Genomic DNA, 15,447 nt, shown 5'->3' with positions numbered 1-15,447 from the left:
TAAGTTGTATTTACGCATAATTTACTTGTAATATTGAATTTTAAGTAATATGCATTAATAAACAGTACTTCGTGCATAAAAAATGATTTTTAAGAGTTTTTATCAAATACTATATAAAATTTGAGCAGAAATGTTGTTCTCTTATCACGGGTTCACATATGAACATATAGTTCACATGCGAATTACATGGGATCACATATAAAATTTGGCAGAAATGTTGTTCTCTTATCACATATGATATATATGATACATGTACAAATGAACATCTTTGAGCAAGGAATCCCTATTTGAATGATTCACAATCGATATTTTTATTCATACTGAAACTTTCTACGAAACTAACTCTCTATCTATCGCATACCTATGCAATGAATCATCAGGTGTGCTTCACAGTCAAAGCCGCAAATGTTGACTAGATAAAGGGCTATGATCACTTGTTTTTAAAACTTTACATACCATAAGGACTAAATATATGCAATTTCTCACATAAGTTTTTGGACTTTTTAACGACTATTCTTAACTGCGTTAGATGTAGGGATGAAAATGGAAGCAGAATGGAAACCACAGAGGCGAAAAAAGCTATTTTTGAACCACAAGGACTAAAATTGTAGTTTACTCTTCTTTTTTTCTTCAGCGATTAATTTATTATAGTACTAAACAATTTAACTATGTTAGACTATTTTTACCAATTAAATGTATGCGATTTTATTAATAAAACATATAATTTTCTAAACTTACTGTAACACATATAAAGACATACATTTGTTTGATATAATTGAAAAAAAAATACTTCGAAGGGTACTCAACAACTTGCACAATGTTAGTGGCAGAAATCGAACTCAAAAACTAAAACTAATTGTATTAAAAATATTTTAATTATTTTATTATAAAAATAACCAAATAATTTGATTTTTTTTATCTATTAGTTTTTTTTTAATCAAAAAATACATAGTTTTATTAATAAAGAAATAAAATAGTCCTAAGTTAATGGAGGAGTTTTAACGTATTCAATCTTAAGGACCTAAATTGTAATAAATAAGAAATTATAAGATGAAAATTGTAATTATAAAATCACAGGGACTAAAATAGCAATCTTTAAATCACCATATTCGCATAAATCACTCACCACCACCTTGGACCTTTGAAACCCATCTCTCTCTCTCTCTCTCCCAATTGTTCATCTTCCCCATGAAGCCTCATGGGAAGAACAATCAAAGTACAGTATTCCATGGCAGCACCTCCAAGATTCTCCTAATCGTAACCCTAACTCTAATCACCCTCGCTGTCATCCCTTTCCACACTTTCCCATCTCTCTCTTCCAACCATTCCGACACCGCCATCTCGCCGCCGGCAACCCACCCAGAAGACACCGTCATCACCATCGACGATAACCACCACAAATGCGACGTGTTTTCCGGCGAGTGGATACCAAACCCTGATGCTCCTTATTATCAAAACACCACATGCTGGGCCATCCATGAACACCAAAACTGCCAGAAATACAGACGACCCGATTCGGATTACATGAAATGGAGATGGAAACCAGATGAATGTGATCTACCGATCTTTAATCCTTATCAGTTTCTTGAAATTGTTAGAGATAAAAGCTTGGCATTTGTGGGTGATTCTGTTGGTAGGAATCAAATGCAATCGCTGATTTGCATGCTGTCCAGGGTATGTTCTTCCTCATCCTTATCCCATTTTTCCTTCATGATTTTGGAGTATTTTGATTTATGGTTTTTAAGTGGTTTTTAATGAATTATTAATTTGGAGATTTGATTGTGTTTATGGGAATTAATTTATGGTATTAAAAAAGATTGAGTCTTGATTTTCTTTCTGTTTGATCGAGTTTTGTTTTTGGAAGAATATTCGCAGAGGTTTTTTGGGTGTGAGAAGATGAGGGTAATGTTGTCTTTTAGTATCGTATGCATTTTTTCTGGAGTTAAAAAGAGAAACAAGATTCGGAATTGTGGGAACAAAAGTCGAGAATGGTTGAGCTCTTATCTTCACACACCACCTCTTACTGATAACCTCTTACTAGTTTTATGATCACATCATTTCTTATAATCATTAAGAAATGAATATTGTTTGATTAAAAAAAATTATATTTTAATAATTTTAAAAACCTTTTTTTGTATATTGGTCTTCTTTAACTATTTATTATTTTAATTTTATTATAAATAATTACTAAATAATTGTATTTCATTTTATAGAAAACATCTTAATCTTTCAACATAAAATTATTGTATAAATAAATACTTTCATTTTATTATAATATATTTTTTAGTTTTTATGGGTAAGATATATTTTCCACAATATTCTTGGGGAATGCCAAAACCTTGAAAAAAGGAAATAAATTTAAAATATATTTTAATTTATTTATATTATCTTGCTTTATTGACTAGCGAGTCTAACTAGATGTGAGTCGGTGCTGACTATTTTTCTAAAAATATATATATATATATATATATATATATAGATGTTGGTTATTATACAACCCTTGACATTTRTGCAACCAATACAACTCAATCTCAACCGTCCATTTTATTTGATGAATATGTGATTTCATAGAAGTTTTGATTGTTTCTTAATATAAAGTATTAATCATAATTAATAAACTCTATTCATATTTTATAAATATTCAAATCATAATAAATGAACTCTCATCATTTCTATAAATATCTCCATTAATTGGGTTGTAAGGGTTGTACAAATACACAAGATTGTAAAAGAAATATACCCTATATATATATATATATATATATATAATGCTAGAAAAATATTTGCATAATGTAGCGAGATAAATCTTCATTTCAATGTTTAGTTTTTATTCTTTGTTTTTATCGATATAATACGATTTATGTTGTTTTGAAAAAGTGATAGTATTTTTATTTTTGAATGAAATATAAATTTAAAAAAATAAATCGATATTAATATCAAATTAATTATTTAATAGTTCTCGTTTTTTTGGTGTAACTTCTTTAATTCAATTTTTATAATTTAATTTAGATTTAATAACAAAGTAACTTAATTTTGGTTTGATAATATAATTTTTTATGAAGATAATAATTAAATATTTTGTTAGAACTCAATAATTATCTTAATTATATTTTAGATTTTCTATATTTAAAATGGATGTTTATCTGCAATTAGTTACACGAATTTAAAATGAAGCTTTAATAAGTTGTACTTATGCAAAATTATTTGTAATCTTGAATTTTAAATAATATGCATCAATAAACAATACTTCATGCATAAAAAATAATTTTTAAGAATTTTTGTCAAATGTTTCATAATATATATATATATATATATATATAAAGAGAGAGAGAGAGAGAGAGAGAGAGAGGGGCTTGTGATCATATGAGAACAAGAGTTTTTGTTTTTCGTGAGACCTGTAAGACCAATTCTAAACTCTTTGATTAGATCTACAATTTGAGCATATATAATCATAAAATTGTCACGAGATTTCTCAATAATCATAAAATTACCACCGTACAACTTTAGACCATTTAGATCATTATGTTATAACAAGTAAATTATTTAATTTGATTATACTATATATTAAAATTAAAAAAATTCAAAAAGAATTTTAATGATTTTGGTGCGTTGCAATTGTAACAGGTGGAGTATCCAATTGATGCCTCAACCACGAAAGACGACAACTTCAAACGCTGGTATTACGTTTCGTACAACTTCACCCTTGCCACATTTTGGTCACCGTTTTTGGTAAAATTCGACGAGCCCGACACTGACGGACCAACTCACACGGGCCTTTACAATCTCTACCTGGACGAGTTCGACGAGGCCTGGACCGACCATATCGACGAGTTCAACTACCTGATCCTAAATGGAGGACATTGGTTCTCACGACCCTCATTCTACTACGAGGATCATCAGGTGATCGGATGCAAATACTGTCAGAAAGATAACGTCACCGACTACCCGATGACATTCGGGTACCGAAAAGCGCTCCGAACAGCGTACAAGGCGATTATCAGTCGGAAAAACTTCAAAGGCGTAACGATTTTGCGAACGTTCGCACCGATGCATTTCGAGGGTGGGGAATGGAATAAAGGTGGAAATTGTGTTAGAAAAAAGCCATTCAAGAGTAGTGAAATACAATTGGAGGGTTCAAATTTGGAGCTTTATTTGGCCCAAATGGAAGAGTTTAAATGGGCCGAAGGAAAGGCTAAGGAAAATGGGCTGAAATTTAGGCTTTTGGATATAACCCAGCCCATGTTGTTAAGACCCGATGGGCACCCGAGTAAATATGGGCATTGGCCCGAAGAGAATGTGACTTTATATAATGATTGTGTGCATTGGTGTCTACCTGGACCCATTGACACGTGGAGCGATTTCCTGCTTCATATGTTGAAGATGGAGGGTAGGAGATCAGCCGAAGAAAAAAAAGTTTATTCTAGATTGATCAAAGGAAAATTATAGGAAAAAGGAAAGGGAAGAACTTTCTATAAAAGGAAAGTTTTTTGTTTGTTTAATTTATATTACTTTTAGAAAGCTTTTTTCTTGTAACTTTTTTTAAAACGGCGTCGTTACATTGTTATCATTTTGACGAATTGCATCATCATCATCATCATCATCATCATCATCATCATCATCATCATCATCATCATCATCATCATCATCATCATCATCATCATCATGATGTATAAGTGATTAAGTTTAGAAAAAATGTGTCTGATCGGTTTGAACTTATCTTCAAATGTTAAAAGTATCTGAAGATTCTAGGTTCAAATCCAAGAAGAAAATAAAAAAATTATTTCTTCTTGTGGCTACAGAGGTTCAAATGCGGTGATTCCGGGCTATCTGCAAAGTAGGTGGTCGTCCTGGAATTAGTCGACTCGCATAGCGGGTTGGATATCCAGGTTAATAAAAAAAGGTTTAGAAATAATTAGATTATAACATACCATTAAACGTGTAGTTCAGTTAGTAAAGTAGCAGAATGATTTTATACAAATACATAACAAATTTAAGTTCGAATTTGGTGGGAGATGGGTTTTAACCAGTCTACTAGCCTTAGCCAGTCAGTTTTGAAATGTATCCTCGTATGTAGAGATGTTCAAATGGGCCAACTTAGCATGGGACCGATTGGGACCGCTAATTATGAACCAGGAACGATCTTTGTCAAAAAACAAGGGCCGGCTTGACCAGGTCTCCACCGAGACCGACCCAATTTTTGAAAAAAATAGCTATTTTATAGATGTTGCTTAACGTTCGTATGACCATTTTTTTTTTTTTTTGTCTTATTTATCCTCTATACACTATATATAAGTAATATGGTGTATGGGAAATATACCAACTCACAAACGCAAAAAACGTTCACAATTCTCACTATTATTCATGATTTCGGCTCGTATTTGATTTCGGTTTTTAACAACTCCTACTTCTCATCTCTTTCTCTATTTCTTTTTAAGTGTGTTTGATTGACCAAATCATATATTTTTAAGTGCATATAGAATAACATTTTTGTATTATATTTTAAAAAAAATTATTTATGTAAAAGATCGAATTTAGAAAAAGAACTTAGGACTGGTTTGGACCCGGCCTAGGACCAATTCACATAACTGGTTACGAGGAAGCTTAATCAGGCCTTCGAGTTTTGGTCGGGACCGGTTACACCGGGAAAGGTTATGAAAATAGTATTTGGGACCGAGACTGATTTTTGGCCATCTCTACTCACATGTGTTCCTAAGGGTCGGGTTTCATATCAGATTTGTTGGGATTACTGGTATTCTACCTGGAGTATCATATCTGTTGGGATTACTGGTATTCTTTAATTCTTATTTTAAAGAGTATATTTTGAAAAATACGACACGTTTTACATAAGATCTTAAATGATTCTTATTAAATTATGTTTCACATGTAATTGTACTATAAAAACACATGTAATTGACTCATTTTTATATAATATTATTTAGTTATTATTCTCGTATAAATTTGATTTTATATTACATCATATGATATTTACTACATTTTTATTTAGAATATTTTTTTTACTAAATTGAAATTATGAAAATAAATTGATGTTACTTGAAACTTCACAATAAAACAATATGAAAATAACTTTTACAGTGTTTTTGTTGTGAATGTTCAACTTCTTTTTAACTTCACAATGTTTTGTTGTGAAGTTTCAAGTGTAAAAAATTGGTCTTACAATTCTTACGAAAACATGTTGTCTTAAATTTATTTGTAATTAGTTATACGAATTCAAAAATTGAGCTTTAATAAGTTGTACTTACGTACAATTTACTTGTAATCTTGAATTTTAAGTAATATGCATCAATAAACAGTACTTCATGCATAAAAAATGATTTTTAAAATTTTTTGTCAAATGTTTTATAATATAGTATAGATTCTTCATTCATAAAAAATGATTGAGAATTGATATATATATATATATATATATATACACATATTTTTTCTATAAGTAAATACATTATCTTTAAATTTAATTGACTTATGGATCGTTTATCAGTAAAAGACACCTTCGCTTACCTTATTGTAATGTTCTCAACCATAAAAATGATTGTTGATAAAAGTCTTTAACCTGATAAGTGTTTATCAGGTAAAAGTTTTTTTTTTTTACTTACCGTATAAGACTCTCAGTCCCTGTTACGTCTCTTACCAGGTAAGATTCTCGATCTTTATCATGCTCAATTGATAAGATAAAGTTATAGCGATAAGCATTTATCAGGTACGTTTTTAGTAAACGACCCTTTAATCTAAAATACTATAAAATGCGTTTACCAATTTTATCAAATAGTATTATAATAAAGAGTTAGGTTCCCGTGAGAACGAAAGTTATATCGAAAAAGATAAGAAGAGATCTTCACCTTTGAATCAATCTTAATTGAAAAGAAACATTGGATCAAATATATTAAGATACATCAAATCAATTCTCTTTTAAAACACAATTATGAATCGATGATTAATTTTCCAAATTTTTCTTCATATGTTTTATTTTTGTAACGTTTTCTTTTTCCTTTTTTCCTGTTTTTCTATGTAAGAGGAATCATAATCGGTCCCGTACCACGTGGGGCACATGCATCCGACAGCGTATACCGCTGATCCTAACTCAACAATCAGATTATTTTTAGATTCAATTATGCGTTTGGTCCTTATAGTATGGGATTGTGATACAATTGGTCCTTAAATCTCCTTTATTACATAAAACACCGGGGGGTTTGCATTTTTTTGTTGAATTTGGTCATTTGTTTTAACGTCCATCCACAGTGTTTGTTAAATTTGAGGACAAAGTGACCTTTTTGCTATTTCCCTACATTTTTAATGGGTTTTAATTATTTTTTTTATATTATTATTCGTCATCTTCGTCAAAATCTAAAACCACAAGAGTGGTGCCTGATTGGTTTGCGCTTGACTCCAAAGGTCAAAAGTACCAGGAGGTCCCATGTTTAAATCCAATGAGGAATAAAAATTCTCTTATGACCACGGAGGTTCAAATGCGGTGACTCCGAACTATCTGCAAAACAGGTGGTTGTCCTGGGTTAGTCGACTCGCATAACGGGTTTGATATATAGGTTAATTAAAAAAAACTTTATACCTAAATTAACATCAAACTCTAAAATTGATAAGAACTTAAAAAAAACGTAAGTTGTTTAAATAAGCAATCTCAAACACCCCTGAAGACAAAGTACCGAATCCAACAAAAAATGCAAACTCTCAGGTGTTTTGCGAGATAAATGAAGTTTAAGTACCAATTCTGTGAAACATTCCATACTACAGGGACCAAATCTGTAATTTACGCACCGCCTGCACAAGTAACCTGTTGTTTCGTTTAGGAGTCACCAAATACCAGGTGTCGTATCCGCTTTGTATTTTAATTCATTCATTTCAACATTCAAATCTTATCTTGCCGGCAATTCTCCAATGACGATTCCGACGTCGCCGGTCGGCTTCTCTCCGGTTGAAACAACAACATCTACTCATGATATGAGGAGCACCGACGCCGTCGATTCCCTGCGTTCCAGGACTTCAACTTCAACAAATCCCGTCGCTGGCACCAGGCGGAGGAGCATCGATAGTGGAAAGTTGGCCAAGACTTCTCCTTCTCTCTGCCGGTCACAATCGTTCGGGCGAGAGATCGGACATGCTGCTAGTGAAACTTATTTGATTACTCGCCTTGCCTTCACGCTCCTTCGATATCTTGGGTACAATTATTCCTTATATGTTTTTGGTTTTAGGTTTCTACTACTTCCAATCGTTTTTTATTGCAACTATGCAGTTTGAGCCTCTTTGATCTGTAATTTCTTTGATAAACAATTAGTTTATGAAAGCTGCATGCCAAAAGGACAGAAAAGCTACTCCGCTTGTTGAAATTACATGGGATGGAGGGAGTATTATCCTCTTTAGTTGGGATTTTCGATCTTATGTTTGTGTTTCGCTTTCCTATAGCTCTGAGGATTACTTGGTACCGTTATAGTTCTAGACATGTTCCAGTAGAATTAGGATTTGTTCTACGAAAGTTGAATTTTGGATACCAGTTACTGGATTGATGGGATACATCACAATTCAGTGTTATTTGAGTTGAGTTAATTAGCTCACGGGAACACAGTCACACAATTGCATAGTTTTTAATATGCTGTTAGTTTGCTGATAGGCATTGGCATCTGATCTGTTTTGTTGATATTGAACTGGTTCACAAACACTCTCAAATTCTTAAGTGTAAACACACACTATTGTACGGTTTTTCTTTGTCTGTTATTACTCTGCCGAGTTACTGGCTTCTATCTTTGATCATCATGATTCTAATTATAACAGTGAATGATCTTATTAGGAGGAAATGAAATTATTTTGGAAAATTAGAGATCATTTGATGTGATGTTGGTGGATGTTGAACTCCAAAACATGAAATTGAGATCCTAAACACACTATATGTGACCTTCTTGGACTTATGAAAGCAAACAAATAACTACTATGAAGAGTAATTACCAACTCTTCTGAAAAAACATGCTGATTATAAAGAATGCACAAAAGTGCCAAATTGGTTATTCGACTATATGAATCTCTTGGTTGGGTGAGATTACTATTATAGCAAGATACAGGGACCATGGTAGAGCTGACCGTCATCATCACTATAGGCAGTCCTTTGTGGAATTGATAGTTGGGTGAGGAACAAATAAACCTAACCAAATGGTTTGTGCAATTTATATTATTGACGCCACATTTAAATAGGAACAGGAGTTACAAGCTTATATGAGTCTTGAATTCTTGATATAGTTGTAATACCATAGTGTCTCAACCTGAATAGGCAATATCTTGACGAGAAGGGCTGTATCTTCATAGTGCAAGAATAATCTGTGTATCTTCATATATTGGCAAAATGAGGATAAAGTTCTGAGATAGTAGGGCAAGGATGACTGGAAAGAAACATCAAGTGGATTTATACATTCTGCAAGATGGAAGAAAGTTGGGTGGACTTGCTTTTAGAAACAAGGTAAGGATGAGATCAAGATCTCATGCTTCTACTAATAGATTTTTTGGTGAAGAAGGTGGCCTTCCATAGTTTGGTGAAGGTCATTGGCCTGATCCTTCGTGGCTAATCTTTGTGGGAAGTCAACTAATATGTCTATAATGCATAATGCATATCTGATGACTGAACTTGAAAACCCCAGGGAATTGAATGGGTTATATAATTCAGTAATAGGCAACTGTATCTGAGTGGTAAATATGGTTTAGATAGATATGTGAATCTGTAAAAGACTCTCAAGTAATCTATCAAATAGAAGTGATCTAAAAATATTGTCGGTTGACATCGTGTGTCCACATTAGTTGCTTGTCAGCCACATGCTCTATGCTTTCTTTATATAACCAATCATTGCAGCCAAATTGCTATTAGTGCATCATCAAACTGTTGTAAGCGTATTTGATTTGTTTGACGTTTAATGTGAAAAAAGCCTTTCCTAATCATTTGCTTTCAATCAGGGTAGGCCGTCGGTGGATCTCTAGGCTTCTTGCCCTGGGTCTTTATGCAATGTTGCTAATGCCTGGCTTCCTCCAAGGTAAGTTTTGTGACTAGGTAGTTTTCTCTTTGGCAGATTTCCAAACAATCGAATTTTCGTACATTGCAGTTTGGTATTGAAAGTCTGGTGCTGGGTATCATGTTTTGGAAGGCAAAATTGATTACTCATTCTCTTGGCAGTTTTATATCAATATCTATTTTCAAGCCAAATTCGGAGAAGCGTAGTTTATGGGGACCAGCCTAGAAATAGGTAATGTACCATGATTCAGACACTAATGCAATTTATCCTTTTTCCATTTAGCTTAATCATATTATTTAATTGCAAAAAATTTAAATTTCAGGTTGGATCTATACTTGCCCAAAAAGATAGATAGCCCAAAGCCAGTCATTATATTTGTGACTGGTGGAGCATGGATCATAGGGTAAGCAAATACTATATAATCTTTCGAGTGTATATCCAAGTTCGAATAATTCCTTCTGGAATTAATTTATATATACCAATCACAGCTTTTTATGCTTGCATGCGGGTGAATATGACCTTGTAACATGGATGTGAACTCTTTATCACAAAATAAATTTGTTTTAAAAACTCCATATATGTTTGTGTCTTGGGTATCTTGTTTTGACATGTTGCTTAGGAACCACCATATTTCTGAAAATCCAAATGACGTCTCTTTTTACAATAGTGGTGTTCTGTAACTTGTGTGACTTTCACACATATAACAAGACTATAGGGTTGTTGTTTAAAGCTCTCAAAGATAATTACAGCAACCTAATCATTGTAAATGTCACAATCTTCTGCAGCATCAAGTGGAATCTTTTTTAGATTTGGAATAAGTAGTTTGCAAGGGACTATAATTTGGTGTGGTTTGGAACTCAATTGAGCAGTGTGTCACTTTGTGAGTGCCAATAAAAGCATGTGTGCTATTTTATTCTGATAGACATACAGGGGATATGTTTAGTAACTAGCAACTCTTTCTTTTAATTTTCTCACCCTCGGTATTGAAAGAGCTTAGTTAATGCTTATAACTATGCAGAAGGTTAGGCATATAACTGTGCTTTCTTGACATGTTTATGTTTGCTTTGGTGTTGTAGATATAAAGGATGGGGTTCCCTTCTAGGTTTTCAACTAGCAGAAAGGGAGATCATTGTTACATGCATCGATTACAGGTGATAACTTTTCATCAATTTCAAATTCGAATTTATGTTTGATCAAGTCTTTGGACTGCCATCATTATCGGGTATAAAGTATATCATCCCTGTTTCCAATAACTTCTCTCTGACTATTTTATGTCTAGTTATATATGTTCTTTACAATTCTAAACTTATACATTCAATCAAACGTGAATAGAGCTGGCATTTGAACACGAGTAAAACATTGTTGTGATTAAGCTCTGTTGAACATTGTTACAGAAGTCATGGAGGATTCTATATAATGCAAGTGGTTAGTCCACTTGTAAATGAATATTGAGGCTTATGTTTTTTTTTACTTCCAATTAGGAACTTTCCCCAGGGTACAATCAGTGATATGGTTGAAGATGTTTCTCGAGGAATATCATTTGTTTGCAATAATATTGCTGATTACGGAGGTGATCCAAATAGGTAAGCAACTTATTTATATGAGTTATGGTGCCTTTTGATACTCAGTGCCATCATGCTTAAATCAACCTTTCTGATGCAGGATATATTTGATGGGGCAGTCCGCTGGTGCACATATATCTTCTTGTGCACTCTTGAAGCAGGCTATTAAGGAATCGAAAGGAGAGAGCACTTCTTGGAGTGTCTCTCAGATAAAAGCTTATTTTGGTTTATCAGGAGGGTAAGAAATATCTCATAATTAATCTGGTCCTTGTCATTCTCAACCACTGAAAAACACAGATACATTCAAATAATCATTGCATTAAAAACATCAGGCACCGATAAGTTTGAGATACGCAACAGATACCTTGGTATTCGGATAAAAAATTTCCCCTGAGTCACCCAAGAATTGCAACATTTCCCTTTTTTTGATGAAAAGTATTTAGATTTAGTCACGTAGGGGAGAATCTTGGATCAGTTGGTAAGGTTATTCATTAGCGACCAGGAAGCCGCATAAAAAAAATGCTAGAGAGACAGTATAAACTTTAACAGGACTTCCCTCCCGAACCAGGGGCAGATTTAAGGAGGGAGGGGGTGCTCGTGCTACAGCTCTATCGTTTCGACGTGGTGGAAATTTCGTAGGAGCCTTAGAGGTGCAACTGCGTTAATTTGATGTGTGCACCCTAAGTCAACAAAAAGTGGTTGCAGCCTATGGGTAGTGTCATTGCACGTTGTATTACAGGTTGCAAGTTCGAATCTCTTTGGCTCTCTTTTAATCTTTTGGTAACAGTAGCAGAAAAAAGAGGAAAAAACCACTCGGGTAATTGCAAAAACCACTTGTATGCCATTCTTAATAAAACTGTATTTTATATAGTTTAATTTTGTTTATTCTATATTATGTTAATTACTTTTTTGCCTACGCTTGGGTATTTTTCTGGATCCGCCTCTGTCCCAAACCATTGCAGCCAAGGAGCCTTGTTGCCATTCACCTTCTTCACCTATTTTGCTCATCATAATATTACAAAAACAGATATAACTCTTTCGTGTCCTTCAGAATTTCTTCAATTGGAATGTAAAAGACTATCTGCGAGGGGTATATTGGACATTTATTAATGGTGAACCAGTTCACAAGTTGTGTTTATAGTCTGTTTGTACATGCTTTCTGTATACAGAAAGCATCAAATATGATGATGGCTTCTATATTATATATTCAGTCCAACATTCTACAAAAAGCATCAAATATGATGATGGCTTCTATATTATATATTCAATCCCACATTCTATGGACAACTTCTGTTTGTTTGATTATTTCTTGTTACTCACCTGATAGGTACAATCTGACCAACCTAGTTGATCATTTTGATCGCCGGGGCCTCTATCGCTCTATATTTTTAAGGTATTATATTATCTATATTTTCAAATTCTCTGATACCATACTCTTTGAATTCGATAAGTTTTTGCCTTTGTTTCCACTTGCACCTAAAATATTGACATTATATGACAGTATAATGGAGGGGGATGAATCCCTGCAACAGTTTTCTCCTGAAATTCTTATCGAAGATCCAAGTGCCAAGAACGCTGTTTCTCATCTGCCCCATATTGTTCTTTTCCATGGAACTGAAGATTTTTCAATTCCACCAGATGCAAGGTTTGGGACCCCTCCCCCCTTCTTCTTTGAAAATAATTGCCATCAGATAATAACGTTGTTGCTAGTTTGCATGATTCCAATTAATCAAAATACTGATTTCAGTGCATAAGGTCAATTAGTATATATCTTAGTTACCATCAGGGGAGGACCCACATGGAATGATATGGTGGCATGGGCCACCGCTTCATGGTTCCGTCGTAAGGGGGGAAAATCACGTTTCCGAAGGGTGCCGTAGTTTTCTGAACCTGAAATGTTAACACAAGATTTGCTAAGATGGTAAACGCTCCTACCTTAGTACAAAAAAAGGCCCAGGTTCAAATCCTATAATTGTCAAATTTGTTGTTTTTTAGCTTAAATTTTGGTGTTTTTGTTTATAAACCTTGTGTTTTCGTAAATCTGAAATACTTATACAAAACAATGCGGGAGATGATGGGGTCGGTCCATGGATTTTYCTTCCTTTTGCCGCATTTCGCTCCAGCACCTACCACCCAATGAGAGTCGCCCATAATGGTACTAACATGAGGGAAAACATTCCTCCAAACATGAGAGCTTAAATCGGACCTTTGTTACCGCGCCCGAGCTAGTTCGTACCTCGTTCGACTATTAGATCGAATAGGCGTCGTATTAAACGGTCCTTTAAAAATATATGTAGACCAGACTCTTAACATAAGGAGAGGGAAACCAACCAACGTATCTATACTAATATTGTGAAAAGAAAATATAGTCAAATTTCTGTACACATATAATGTATGTGTGTGTGCATCCACCTGAATCTTCTGCAAATAGAGTAATCTAGATTGAGGGGTAAAATGGTCATTTTGTCATTCAGACTACTTATCCAGCACAACAAACAAACAACAATCTAGCTTTATCTATACAAGGCTTAATTGAGAAACAGCCGAACAACCCCTAAATGATTAACCACCTCATACTTTGTTGATGTGATATCATCACTACTTGCCTGCTTGTGACCAACTCTGTATCTTATTTTATCAAAATAAGCTGCAATGTGTAAGATGATTCATTTGTTTTGCAGTATAAACTTTATAAATGCTCTCAAGAGAGTCGGAGCACGAGCTGAGCTAATTCTATATGATGGAAAAACTCATACCGACTTGTTTATTCAAGTAAGTTTGTCGCATCCCATCAAACTTGCAAGCCTTTCTTTTCAAGATTTACTGTGAAAATTTCAACATTATTTTGGAAAAGTTTTCAGATAAAGTCAGTATGCAACAATTCACCTGGTAAGCGCTTACCATGGTAAGAGTCGTCGCCCTCACTTACCGGGTAAGACTCATGGTCTTTGTCTCGCTCTTACCGGGTAAGATTTTTAGTCCTTGCCATATTCATCCGGTGAGGTAATGTGACTTGGTAAGCGCTTACCCGGGTAAGTGTTCGGTAAATGTCCCCTTAGTAAGCAAATTACAAAGTCATTAGATGATACAAGTACATAAATGAAATTTTTGAAAGTACGTTACTTAAAATAGGAATTGGAACAAAGTATTACTTTAATGTTTGAGATGTCACCTTTTATATGTTGGATTTGTGGTGAACTAAAACCAGGATGCTCTTAGAGGTGGGAAAGAGGAGCTATTCGACTATATAGTGGATTACTTGCATACCGGTGACTCGGAAGCGCTTGCTAACGATGCCATGGCACCTCCAAGAAAACGCCTTTGTCCAGAACTGTTGTTGAAGTTGGCTGGTCTCGTGAGCCCGTTTTAATCAAAAACCCCTTCTCCAGTTTGTCGGTAATGTTTCCAAAAGCGACACCATGTAGCCCGTTTTAAAATTAATCCCTTATAATCATATGTACACTTTCATCGGTTTACTTGACTTCAGCTTGTACGTTAGCTTCTCGATATATGGGTGTGATATGATAACCGTAGAATTGCTCAGCAGATGTTATATGTGTGTGTGTGTGTATATAAGGTAATCGAAGAATGTGGTTGCCTCGAGGCCTACATGATGTTGTGCCTTTAATCTCTCTCGGAATCGGAATGTAGACTCGACGGGATAGGATAGAATAAGGTAGGCAGGAATTATGGAAGGCGTTAAAGTTTTAATTTGATAGGGATAGTTTAGTAATTTATTAATATTTGACGAACAAAAAAATGCACTTTGTCTTGGGTATTGTTTTGTCGTAGTCTAATGTCACATCAAACCAATGTTTCAAATGGCATGAGATCTGACCACATGCAAGGTATTAGACTATATCAAA

At 34.0% G+C, this 15,447-nt stretch overlaps 2 protein-coding genes across 2 annotated transcripts; both read left to right on the top strand.

Moving 5' to 3' along the window:
• The first annotated feature begins 1,188 nt into the window (after positions 1 to 1,188).
• Positions 1,189 to 4,464, top strand: LOC112513035 (protein trichome birefringence-like 19). The gene is made up of 2 exons (XM_025119157.1): positions 1,189 to 1,674; positions 3,625 to 4,464. The coding sequence occupies exons 1-2, from the start codon at positions 1,189 to 1,191 to the stop codon at positions 4,444 to 4,446; spliced, it is 1,308 nt and encodes a 435-aa protein (XP_024974925.1). The 3' UTR covers positions 4,447 to 4,464.
• A 3,405-nt stretch (positions 4,465 to 7,869) lies between these two features.
• On the top strand, positions 7,870 to 15,190 carry LOC112512478 (probable isoprenylcysteine alpha-carbonyl methylesterase ICMEL2). The gene is made up of 11 exons (XM_025118464.1): positions 7,870 to 8,189; positions 9,964 to 10,040; positions 10,181 to 10,250; positions 10,342 to 10,422; positions 11,096 to 11,170; positions 11,501 to 11,602; positions 11,682 to 11,819; positions 12,909 to 12,974; positions 13,083 to 13,226; positions 14,263 to 14,353; positions 14,790 to 15,190. The coding sequence occupies exons 1-11, from the start codon at positions 7,909 to 7,911 to the stop codon at positions 14,949 to 14,951; spliced, it is 1,287 nt and encodes a 428-aa protein (XP_024974232.1). The 5' UTR covers positions 7,870 to 7,908; the 3' UTR covers positions 14,952 to 15,190.
• The last annotated feature ends 257 nt before the right edge of the window (positions 15,191 to 15,447 follow it).

The sequence above is a fragment of the Cynara cardunculus genome, assembly GCF_001531365.2.
Source record: "Cynara cardunculus var. scolymus isolate 2C chromosome LG 5, CcrdV1, whole genome shotgun sequence".
In the NCBI taxonomy this organism is placed as follows: domain Eukaryota; kingdom Viridiplantae; phylum Streptophyta; class Magnoliopsida; order Asterales; family Asteraceae; genus Cynara; species Cynara cardunculus.
Note: the sequence above shows the minus strand (reverse complement) of the source record. Positions and strands in the feature narration are given on the sequence as shown.